Source organism: Ptychodera flava, chromosome 5, assembly GCF_041260155.1.
Source record: "Ptychodera flava strain L36383 chromosome 5, AS_Pfla_20210202, whole genome shotgun sequence".
Lineage (NCBI taxonomy): Eukaryota > Metazoa > Hemichordata > Enteropneusta > Ptychoderidae > Ptychodera > Ptychodera flava.
Window position 1 is genome coordinate 1,959,163 of NC_091932.1, and position 12,988 is coordinate 1,972,150.

General features: G+C 37.1%; 1 protein-coding gene across 1 annotated transcript in view; it reads left to right on the forward strand.

The window, feature by feature from the left end:
- The window catches only part of LOC139132760 (short transient receptor potential channel 4-like), a 37,957-nt gene that overhangs the window by 21,569 nt on the left and 3,400 nt on the right, over positions 1-12,988 (forward strand). Inside the window, exons 2-9 of the mRNA XM_070699023.1 lie at positions 3,463-3,587; positions 7,732-8,229; positions 9,035-9,416; positions 9,680-9,822; positions 10,282-10,616; positions 10,925-11,123; positions 11,761-11,934; positions 12,692-12,733. Coding sequence (XP_070555124.1) covers positions 3,463-3,587; positions 7,732-8,229; positions 9,035-9,416; positions 9,680-9,822; positions 10,282-10,616; positions 10,925-11,123; positions 11,761-11,934; positions 12,692-12,733 — 1,898 coding nt within the window. The remainder of the gene's footprint in view (positions 1-3,462; positions 3,588-7,731; positions 8,230-9,034; positions 9,417-9,679; positions 9,823-10,281; positions 10,617-10,924; positions 11,124-11,760; positions 11,935-12,691; positions 12,734-12,988) is intronic.

The window sequence follows — 12,988 nt, forward strand, 5'->3', positions numbered from 1 at the left end:
CGCAGTTTTTACTAAAAACATAATTCACTGTTTTTTATTTATTTTATTGATTTCTAAGTAACAGCTCTTAACATTTGTTCTATAATAATAATTATAATTTCTTTGCCTTCATTCTAGGAAGAATAATAAAGATAATGTATATTGGGGCCATTCTGGTCAAAATTGTTTTCCATTAATTTAATGTGTTAGAATTAATTTTATATGGGCCAGAAATAATTTTTCAAGCATTTTTAATTTTGTTTCATGTAGTCATCCCAAATGAGTGTTATATAGTATAGTACTAACTCATTATGCATTCATCGAATTAAGTTTATGCCTTCAAATTAAGTTTATGTGATAAAATTATTTCTACTAGTATCTCAAATTAATTTTATGAACCCAAGTCCCCTTAGCACCTAATTTACCATTATTTATCACAAGCAGTAACATTAGCGCACATTATTCACTGGTACTTATGTATTTTATGGATTTATAATTAACGACGTATTTATATTCATTTTATAATAATTTATTTTGATTTCTTTGCTTCATTCCAGGAAGAATAATGAAGACAAATTATTTCTGATTGTTTAACTAAAGTAAAATTATGACCATGTAGTGGTGCATTATTTTTTGTGTGACCTGGCGTGACTCCATAAACTCTATGATTAGCTAGATCTCCCCTTTCCATGGTAACAATGGCTAAATTTGAACATGGTGCATGTAGTACCTTTAAACATTTATTTTAAACCAAGCAGGCCAAGCAAGGGGGAAATATTACAAGTTAAATGTTTCATGTTTAATACTGCCCTACTTGACATAGTATAGGGCTCTAAATAAAATTAAACTAACCACCAACTCGCAATGAATTTTCCCCTATTTCTCATCGGTTGCTTGTTTGTTTGTTTTATTAAACACACCATTTACACATGTTATATGTGTATATTGACCTCGGGAATAAATAGTGTCTTTTTTATGTTTTCTGTCAAACACGATATTTACACAAGTCTTGCGATTTTACCTTGGTATGGAGAGCTAGAGGACGCCATAGAAAACAATGGATTTGGGTCAAACTATGGAGTTGAAAGGGTTAAAAATACTGCCTTTTGTAGGTAAGGGCTGGATCAAAAACTGTAATGATTAATTTGTATATCGGACGTCGGAGAAGGCCCTTGTGCAAACGTCGTAGGAAACACTTATTGCAACAATTTACCCTAAATATAAAGAATCGGCTGTCAATTAAACTGCGGTTGCTAACCAACCGGAGGTAAATAGTGAGACTAAACATGTCCACAAATACAAGCCCAATAGACTAATCGTTTTGGCGTGTGCCGGCTAATCGGCTAACAAAAAACAGGAACCGCAAAAAGTGATAAAGAAATATAAATAGCTATGGAATAGTTTCTATAAAAATCTCTACACATGTGTATCAACCTGGAGAATAAGATTTTGACCTATAACACAATGGGATAGCCATAGCAGTATTATTGTAAAAGGCGATAGTCATATCAAACTATTCACATGCGAAAACAATGATTAATATTTCCACCTTTAAGCTTGGTGAAAAACGCATTTATTGATTCGCCAAAGGCCTGTTGAATTCGCTTATTTTTGCACAAGTGGTACATGGACAGAGGAAAAAGTTCGACTCACCCTCTCGATTGTTGAATACAACTCACTGTTTCAGTGAATCCGCCATGATGAGAGTTTCGAATCAAAAACTGTAGCCGTGCTCGAATACAAATGTCTTCTCATTAAATTACGCCATTGTTATACAAGAGTTAGCATTCCAAAGTCTGTCACCCTATTTTTTTCAAAGTTTGGAGAAGGCTGGCGTTTCCATCTGAATGATTGAACGACGTGAAACGCTAAATTCCGTCGCATATTATTCAGCAATATGTACAGTAGAAATACTGCATACGCTTCAGGTATGTAAAAGCTTATACTCCACAAAATGGCCACAGGCGGCGTGAACTGTCTGAAGGATTTCCTAAACGTCCTACTTGTTACCTTAGAGACTCAGATGTGATGTCTTGAAAAGTATCCTCTGCAGTAATTCCAGTTTCTGTCAACATGCACATCATTTTAAAGCTCAAGGACACGATAGCACGAGATCGGAGACGAAGTTCTACTGTCACTCGTACGTAGACTAAATTGCGCATGCTCTCTGAAGGGCGTGCGCTTATGTTCCAACAGGGAAGAACGAGAATCGCAGGGTCTCTGCCAGACTACACTGGCAGGGCGAAACATGCAAAATGCAGAAAAATGTTTATTCTGCAATGCCAATATGACGCTTACGAGTTTCGGTGGTCGCAGAAAAGAAATTTCACTGGAGAGAGAGAGAGAGAGAGAGAGAGAGAGAGAGAGAGAGAGAGAGAGAGAGAGAGAGAGAGAGCGTGTGTGTTAATTTATCTTGGAAATCTTTTTCATAGTCGTGAGTTTTGATGGAAGAAAACTAAAAACAAATTGAACGGATTGAATGTGTATCCATAAAGTTCGCACAAAAGTTAAAAGTCTAGGCCTGCTAGTATCGCTTAAACTGTTTAGTGTCACTTTTCCGACAAGCATTTACTCCTTGGCTTAATGATATACCCCTCTCTCCGTACAATATGATGCATAATTCTGCGCTGCACGTACGACAATTAGAAGTCACCCCTATTGACAAAATTAAAATAAACAACACCTCTTTTTCAGAATTCCCACAGCTTCAATGAACTGTTATTAGATTTCTATATAATACTTATAGCCCCTAAACTTGTAATAATAATAATAATAATAATAATTATTATTATTATTATAATAATAACAACAACAACAACAACAATAATAATAATAATAATAATAATAATAACAATAATAATAATAATAATAATAATAATAATAATAATAATAATACACAAATAAGTATTTATGATAATGGCGTTATCGCATACAGTTAAACATCACATTCCTGTGGTGTTACCGTATTTTTAACCATTGCATTATTAAAACACTCCCAAAATATTTGATGTGTCGCACATGTGGATGAGTACAAGACTCTGCATAAAATAATCGAAGTCACAGACTCTGAGTCGTAAGATGTTTTAAAAGATACTGTAAAGACGTTCTAAATTCTAATCACTTTTCCGTCTTGAATTTGTCTCTTCTTGTCTGTTATTTAATTTTCATGTAATTTTTATGTATCCCCTATGAATAGAGGTTTGTAAGCCTGTTATCGAGTTGAAATGAAGATGAATTACTGCAACTGTAGAAAAACAGTAGAAAAACGATAAGGGCAACGCCAACAAGAATATCAGAGTGTCAGTCTCTACAGATGATTATATAGTTGCCGTAAAAGGGGGAGCGTGAAGAAGTTGTTGATTATTGCCATTGAAATGTTCACGTTGTAAATGACAGATCGGTGATGAAATCAATGTATCTATGCAACCGATATTATGGGATCATTATTATTTTAACATATAAATTCAAACTTTCATTGGACAGATATTATAAAGCTTCTATTGGCCTTCCATGTCGACTTGGGGGACGCACTCCTAAGAGCTGTTGATATGCAAATTAAGCAAATGGTGGACCTAATTTGTGAATACATTAAAAAGAAAAAGAGAAAGGTAAGCGCATATCTGATGTCTCAAAGAGAATGAACATGTGTACTGCAGTATAATGAACATGTGTACAGCAAAACAAATAACATGTTTACTGCAGTAATGAACATGTGTACGGCAGTACAAATGATATATATTATAGCCCAAACATGTGACTATGTGCCCGAGTGTGGGTGACCATTTGCCGACGTCAGGAGGGCAAATGGTCTCCTGCCTCGAGGGCATACAGTCCAATGTTGGTGATATTAATTTCCACGAAACCTTAACGTTCGTTGAAAAGACGACAATGATTTTTCTTGTATTATTTTATAAATACGGAATTCCCTTGTCAATCATGGTGGATGACATTACGTAATGGCTGTCGACATCAAAGGAGGAAGAGATCGACCATTTACTTGGTGCACCGCAAGAAGAAAATTATCAAGGTGAAGTAGTTGACTTCATACAAAGCTAAGAAAGTACTGTGAAAACAACATCGCGCGACGTACGAAAATGTACGAGTGGTTAGCGACGAACACCGGCGAAGTTCGACCGATCGAAGTTATACCGCCAGCCGAACTGAGTATTCTTCTCAGCAAATTTTTCATCGATGTTCGAAAACTCGACGGCGAAGAGTATGAGCCACTCAATCTTACGAATATCAAGTGTAGTCTCGAGCAACACTACGTGCGAAGATAGTCGATCTGAAGAGACAGGGAAAGGGACGCAAAGAAAATAAATCTTTATTTTTATTTTAATTCAATTTAATTTTTTTATTTAATCTCGAACCAACAGGTTGCCCCAATAACAGGTTCGTTTAATCTGATGCAGTTGTAGCTGTGGAAACGAAGCTATCTGTTGGCAAGGTAGCGTGCGTCGCTATGCGGGGTCATCAAAGGTCAACCCGTGGCGGGGTTGCGCGCATAGCGACGCATGCTACCCCACCAACAGATACGTTTCCTCAGCTATTGCTGTTACTGGTGAAGAAGAGAAGATGTGGAAAGAGCGTATTCTTGGCATTTTTGATGCCGAGTCGGCGAATTTCCGATGTTTTACCTGTTCGGTGAACATTTCGGTCTTCGCGGACGGGATAAACATCGACAATTGAAAATTTGGCGAGATTGTGACCGGCAGAGACACCGACGGGCTCGGGTATCCGGAGTTCGAACGGCGCGGCAGACTAAGACTCGTGATGGTACCGGACTTGACACCTGAGCATTCTCACCGAGAATGTATGCCACTGTTGCTGATCTTCTGCTTGATTTGTATCGCGACTATATAAAACATCGTCCGCGATCAGCGTATGACCTAGCTGTGGGTCCATACTCATAAAAAGAGCAGCCTTGAAAGCTTATATCCAGAGTAAGATTACCAACCATTCTTTACGGAAAACGTGTTCGGCGACTGTCTTCAGTCCGTAAAATCATCAAAATAACCGGCCGTAAGGGAGCATTCGTTTTTTACTGGGGGGAGGGGGTCGATGGAAATTTAGCGACAAATGAAATGTAAAAAGCGACCCCCTCCAAATCAAATTTCTAAACTTCGACTCCAATCCATCAATTGTAAAATGTGACCTCCCAAAAAATTTCATCAGATTTGACTCATTTACCCTTCGCACCTTATGGCCTTGAGCTGAAAATTAGGCCCTTCAAAAGTTTGCAAGAAAAAGAGTTACCCACCCCAATTTTCATGCACAGAAAACAGCGACCCTCCCCCAGATATCACAGTCCGTATCAATAATATCATAATTGACTTATAATTTTCCATGTGATTTTTGAACTTTCAAAGAATCCTTTTTGAACTTTACAAATAATCACTGGGTGAAATTCCAATATCATATTGGTTTTTCAGATATTCTCTTCACGTACATTTACATCAATTGTCAAACTTTTTAAAGCACAGATTTTAATAGCTAGTTTTGTATTGTAAAAAAATATTTAAATTTTCCTCACATACAACAACGTATAGAGAATCAACATTTTTGGTGAAATTCCAAAATCAGAGTTTTTCACGAGCGTGAACTTGTAATCGCCCTAGTCTAATCAGGTACACTAATATCAACATTCAAGAGTACATAATACACAGATTTACCGAGGTTTGTATTGGAAAAAAAAATATTTGTTGTTCCTTCATATGTTTATATTTATATTTATATTTATATTTATATTTCATTTTTTCAGTATTATGCGTTGTGTAAATATTTATAGTTCCTTCATAGACAAGACAACATTTCGGTGAAATTCCAAAGTCAATTTTTTTTTCCATAACTCAACACAAACCTTTATAAAATTTTACCCCCCTTCCAATCATTGATAGTAAAATTTGACCCCCCCCTAAAAATGGTTTTGTCAAAGTCAAACCCCCCCTGATTTCCACTGACCCGCCCCCTGTAAAAAACGAATGCTCCCTAAGAACGCGGGCGGCCTGCAACATTACGAGTCTCACGACTTTCTTGAACTGAGTAAGCACAGACGACTGTCATATATACTCAGTGAAACCAGCTTAGAAAATACGAATATCACGTGCACTACAAGTGATTCGCTTTCGGTCGTTCCGTCTGTTTCTGGAAGTACGGACAAATTTCAACAACTGTTTGCAGGCGCGGTAACGGTCACCAAGCTGCATCTTCAATAATATCACTTCAACACAGGCAGTGTGCGACTGCAAGGCTAAACGTCGTTGAATTCGTGTCATCGAATCAGATTCCAGCGATGAGAACAATGAAATCAACATACAGGACAATTTTTAACTTCACTGTTGACATTTAGAGTTGTCTAGTTTTCTCTTGTTAACTTCGATTCACCGATTGAATTGTTCAACGTATCTGAGCTATACGGACATGAAAGTTGTTCTCGTTTCTATGCGCTCGCTTTAGCCTGGTTCCTGCAGTTCCAGCTACGAGTACGTGCATATGAAAGTTGAGTATTATTCGCAGTTTCACCGTTTATTTCATTTTTTCAGTATTATGCGGTGGGTAAATATTTGAAACTTGCGTATTTATCAAAGAATTGATTTAATCTTTCAAGAAAAATTGTGTACTTTGATCATTTTAATCCCTGGCTTGTCGTCTGTGCTAATATAGTTCCGGTTCACTTTCAGTCGGCCGATGACTATGCGGCCCGCTATGCCACAAACTATAAACAAGTTGCCATTGAATCTTATATATTGGGCGACGTTCCATATATGAGGCATGTAACAACATGTGTATTGCAGTACAAGTAACATGTGTGCTGCAGTACAAATATATATTAGTGTTTGTATAGGAAAAAACTTGCGGTAGCTAAGAGTTCAGAGTAAAACTAACTTGGCCAAACCTACCTCGCCCCAGACCTGGCTCTGACTGAGAACAACTCAAGTCGGTTTAAGGCGAGTTGGTGTAGACCGAGTCGGATTAGAACCGAAGTATTGTGACTCCGTTTGGTAGGTTGCCAATATTTTGAAATTTGCAAAGAAACAGTCAACTCAACCCATAATCTACCTGACATAGACAAGCTCGCTCCAAACAAACAAATAAATAAATAAACTGAAGCTGAGATCATCTCGGTTCCAAAACATCTCGGACCTAATCAATTAATTATGCCCAAATTCCATCTTGGCTAGTGGGCCAACATTTGACTGAAATTCGACCAAATTTCAAAAATAAACTCTAGATAGTTTGTGTATCACACTGATAGTAGTGATGGTAGTCTGCATAGTTGTCATTTTTAACTTCATACGAATGATGTTTTACGAGACAAATTTATCTCTTTTGTACATAGATATGTCTTATAAACGTTTTGCATTCTTGTTATTTGCCTTAGAAGTCAATAATTTTAACTCTATTGAGAAACTAATTTGCACTTTGCCTTGATACACCATAGGTCTTATTATAAATTCTGGAATGTTTCAAGTATACCAGCTCATGGTCTGTTTTTACGATGCAGAACAAAGATCTGAGCCGGCACGAACATATTTGTCAACGATTGTCACTCACATGTTTTTATTGTATTGCACCTTGTAACTCACACACTCTTTCGAGAGGAAACCGGTAAGGTTTTATTTTCTTTCTTGTCAAGATTGTCGATTTAGTACTAAACTTAAAACGAACAATGTGCTACTGCATCAGTTATATCTTTTAACCAAACTTTCGTCAAATTTAAACTATATTTTGGTGATTTTGTCTATAACTTAGGACGCATTGAACTGTCGATCGATGAATGAAGATTTTCATCCAGATGTTACGCCAATAATTCTAGCGGCTCATCATAATAATTATGAAATCATTAAAATTCTTCTCGAATGTGGTGCTGAAATTAAGGATCCAGAAACCTACGAATTCCAGTCAGAGGAATACACATTAGAACACTCTCTTGGAACTGTCAACATCTATAAAGCCCTAGCAAGTGAAGCCTACATATCATTGACCAGTAAAGACCCAGTCAACACTGCGTTTGAACTCAGCTGCAAACTCCGGGAGTTAAGTGAACGGGACTATGAATTCCGATTCCAATATGCTGACTTGGCTCATCAGTGTGAGGTCTTTGGTGCAAATATCATCCAGTTTGTCCGAGATTCACGAGAACAGAATACGGTGTTGTGTACAGATCCAGCCGAAATCATGGCAGTGGACACTGTGGATGAAGAAATGCCCTACAAAGTGAAGAGTGCAATACGATATGGCCAGAAACTGGTGATTAGTTTATCTTTTCATTTTAATGGCCAATGGCTTACATGCCAATTTAAGAGGACAGACTGTTTACGAAATAATATCGAACTGGTTCTATTCAGTGTGGACAAGCAGGCACATTGAAATGCCTTGCCAGTCGACACTGTAGGGCCATTGAATAGCCACAGGTCCATAGCTTTGGTGTCTTCAGACGGGATTCCTGCTGATTTTGACTTTTACGAATTTTACGCCTCCACCACAGCTATGGGTATTTCCATAGACAAACGTCCAAATCCGCCAGCAAGCACCCTGTGCGCAAGTCTGTTCGACGATATTTCGAGAAGTTTCCATCCAAATTACAAATGCCAACACTCTTCGACAGCTTGGTTATTAGGGACTCACCACGACCAGTATTCCGCTCAAATTTCACCAAAATTTCACCAAAATATCACCTTTTTCTAGCTGTACCCGACATGACGACCTGAAGACCACCATTTTTTCTAGAGTAAAACTGTTGGCCGAGGGCTCAGTGCAGCACGTAAATACAGTCACGGTCTTACGCTAGAAAGATGGCTGTCTCCGGGTAGTAAAGTCGAAGACAAATGTTTTTTTTCGAATGTGGATAAATCCATAATTATCACTAAAAATTACAAAACTGGCCACCTTTATGCTTTCCCTTTTCTGCTCAAAATAAAAAGGATCCAGGGGCGTTTCCATTTCTATTAAAGTTTACGATAGTAATGATTGATCAATGCATTTATTATCCATATTAAGTCGAAAATTCCTGTAGTATTCAAATATCGACCAACAATGTCTGTTTTTGTTTCAGTTTGTGACACATCCAAATTGTCAACAATTACTGATCGAGAAATGGTACCATGGTTTACCTGACTGGAGGCAGCAAAATATGTTGAGGGCGTTTTTCTTGACATTTATCTTGGGCATCAGTTTTCCCGTATTTTCGCTAGCGTACATCATCCTTCCAAACCACAGTTTCTCACGTTTACTGAAGATCCCCTTCGTAAAATTCCTGTGTAACACCGCGTCTGCTTTAACGTTTCTGCTTATATTGGGAATGCAGACAATTAATTTTAAAAGTGGCGTATCCGGTGAAGACAGTGCCAACCGAAAACTTCTTGACCGAATAATAGAAGATAGCAAGAATGCTTCTTTTAATATCCAGGAATGGCTTATCGTGTTTTGGGTTATAGGTAAGTTCATAATAGCTTTCGGGCATATTATATCTTTTCAGGAAAAGTAATGATTTTTCCATGTTCAAATTTCATCAGACAAATTTGTTGACGCAGCGTTTCCTCGGAAACGTAAATAACTTATAATTAACGAATCTACATCATTTTTTCCAATGTTGGTCTCAAATTATTAATTACATAAGCTTACATGATGAAGTAAATCTAATATAAATCTAAAGACAAAAATTATCACTATAAATGTATGTTAACGTGTTTGTGTCTAGGAATGACGTGGGAGGAAGTGTCGTCTATTTTAAAAAATGGATCACGTGGTATAACAGAAAATTTACAGATGAAGATGCTTGATTATTCTACATTGTTGCTTTTCTGGGCTTGGATTTCTCTGCGAGTGGTCTTAAATTTTGAGGTAAGACACAAGATTATATTATTGCTTTAGTATATCACAATAAAATAAACAACATTACCATAATACTGAAGCATTCATGAAAAATCAGAGCTGGAGATTACGTCTGTGAACTTTGTCGCATTTTCTAATTTTAGCAATTGTGTCACGCGTGCATTTGTGTCACGTGTTAGCATTTGTGTCACGTGTTAGCATTTGTGTCCTGTGTTAGCATTTGTGTCACGTGTTAGCATGTGTGTCCCATGTTAGCATTTGTGTCCCGTGTTAGCATTTGTGTCACGTGTTAGCATGTGTGTCCCGTGTTTGCATGTGTGTCCCATGATAGCATTTGTGTCACATGTTAGCATTTGTGTCAGGAGGTTGAAGATACTTGAATATCGCAAATGTCAACATAATACTTTATACAAGCGAAAAGAATAAAAACTATGTTATAAAATGTCGGTCTTTTAATTTGACTTTAAGGCAATGCAGCAAGAAGGCCAGCCAAGTGATGAAGAAATGGCAATTTCGTATGCAGATATCGTGTCCAGAGCATTCTTCGCTGTCGCCAAGGTTTTCAGTTTTCTTCGCCTGATTCGAATCACCGTGCTAAGCCTTCAACTAGGACCCCTACAGATATCACTGGGACGTATGTTTGAGGATATATTTAAGTTCATGATGATATTCTGTCTGGTATGGGTGGCTTTTTCTGTAGGCTTGAATCAGCTCTACTGGTACCACGCCCTCAACGCTGAAATTCGATGTAACAGAACCAGAGAAATCGGTGACGATACAAGTTGTTTACAGCCGTTTGCTACGTAAGATATTTCGCATTTCTATGATTTAAGAGAGATAATGAAACACCTCAGCTCACCTCTCTTAATTAAAAACTTAAGATCACATTTATTCGAAAACAAAATTTCTCGGGAAAGAGTTGCAATTTCGATATAAGGATATTGACTTGTTGCGCTATTAATTGAATCACTTGCAAAATGTTTTTGCCAATACGATGATTCTCTCAAACAAACTATGAGAAATGTACACTTGTTTTTTGAAAGCCACGTGAGATATTTATGACTGTTTTTTGAAAGTGACACAAGTAAACCATAAAACTGATCTATTACAGGATGGGCGAAACCATGAATACATTATTTTGGGCGATATTTGGAGTAACAAAACTGGAGAGCCTAAATGTGGAAGGTCGTGATCGATGGTTTGTTGAGGGTGTGGGTCAAACATTGTACGGAGCATATCATGTCATCGGTATTATAGTACTTTTGAACATTCTAATTGCCATGATGACAAAGACATACACCAAAATAGAGGTAGGTATCACATGCAAATTAACAACACCCGACTACTCTACTACTACTACTACTACTACTACTACTACTACTACTACTACTACTACTACTACTGATGTCAATGTGTTAACTGTAATTCATCACTAAATTTGTTGGAATACAAAAACTAACACGAAGACGTATCAGTAGGAAAGTAATGTTTTATTTGCAAGGAATTCAATCTGTAGAATAAACACGAACATGGTGGAATAGTAAACATTTTGTGATATATAGACGATTATGTAAAATATCAATAAATTGCAAAATCTTACTTAGTATTCGGGGACATTTCCTTAAACATGCTATTGTTCAGTGAAGAGAGAATACAGGGAACTGGAACGAGTAGAACAGGATATAAAGCAAATACAAAATTTACTGATGAGGCAAGGAATATGGAAGCACAAAAACTATTTGCCAGATAGTGGACGGGAAACTGGCTGAACCAAATATTCCCTCAACTCATTTGCAAAATGACTACAAACTCTATTGCGTCATCACTTTCTGGTAGATAATTTGGTTTATTCTTGATTTAAGATTTGGAATATCAGTTATTAGTTCATTGTATACATGATACTTTCTTAAACTTGTTATATTCTGTTTCCGACGTGCACTTGTGTAGGAAGATGCTGATATCCAGTGGAAGTATTCCCGCTCAGAATTATGGATGAGCTACTTTGGTGAGAGTGCTGCTCTACCTCCTCCGTTCAATCTAATACCGAGTCGACTATCCCTGCAAAACTGTTTTAATCGTCTGAGGCAAGGCTTATGCAAGGTCCCAGATCAAATGACGTCAGTAAGTTGTCACTTAATCATGATCATGATAATGATACGACTCTTTGCTTATCCTAAAGTTACATTGACGATTTTGTAAACACTTTGTGAAGATTCAGTCTCCAAAAGAACGGTTGTAGTATTAGAAAGGTCACGGAGAATTTACAAAAGTTCCTATCAAAATCACTGCTCTAATATTAAGAACATCAAGAAAAACCTGGATAAGTTGGACATGGACGAAGGTACATAACATTCACTGACCATTCAAGTTGGATTGACAATGTGTGGACATGGGAACAAACTCTTCCTCTGACTTGTAGCGAGTAAATATCTGAGTATATGGGGATCAGAGTTTATTAAGAGCTCATGGAGTGAAGATTCTCCATTTCTGAGTAAAGAGTATACACGGGTTTAACTGTAAAATGATCCTTTTCCACTTGGCAGTGAACAACTACTTGATTACATCCAATTAATCTGTTTCAGTGGCTGCCTGCACAACACGACGTCGGTCAATTCGAAAACAATATTGACAATGATTAAATATCCAACATTTGACGCAGAAAATTAGCTAAGTCGTAAGACATGGGTTTTGATATGACCTTGATCTTTATGGCTTTACTCGTATGGAACGACCCAGTATAAATATGTCTGATTAACACCGATTATACTGATCTACAATATCCTCCTGATCTTTGCGAGTATATTCGTACCTGTTAACGAACCAATGCATGTCTTTCATGGCCGGCCGTTTTCAAACATTTTTCTTTGACTTTTTACAGCAAAGACAGTCCGTCATTGAGGTGAAATTAAAGGAATATGAGGTATGATTCACTATAATAATTTTTTAAAATATACTTCAACGTTTATAAAACATTCTTACGTTGTAAAATTGCAGATATGGCACATTTCTACAACGCTTCCATATCATAATCTAACTCATAATTTTTCCAATTAAATATTCCAACTGGTCAAATTCCTATGATAGCCAGTAAAGCAAATATATTTTGAGCATTTCGTGATGTTACTGTTACATCTGAACATTCAGGTGTATAGCCTTTTTATTTCATTCATCAATC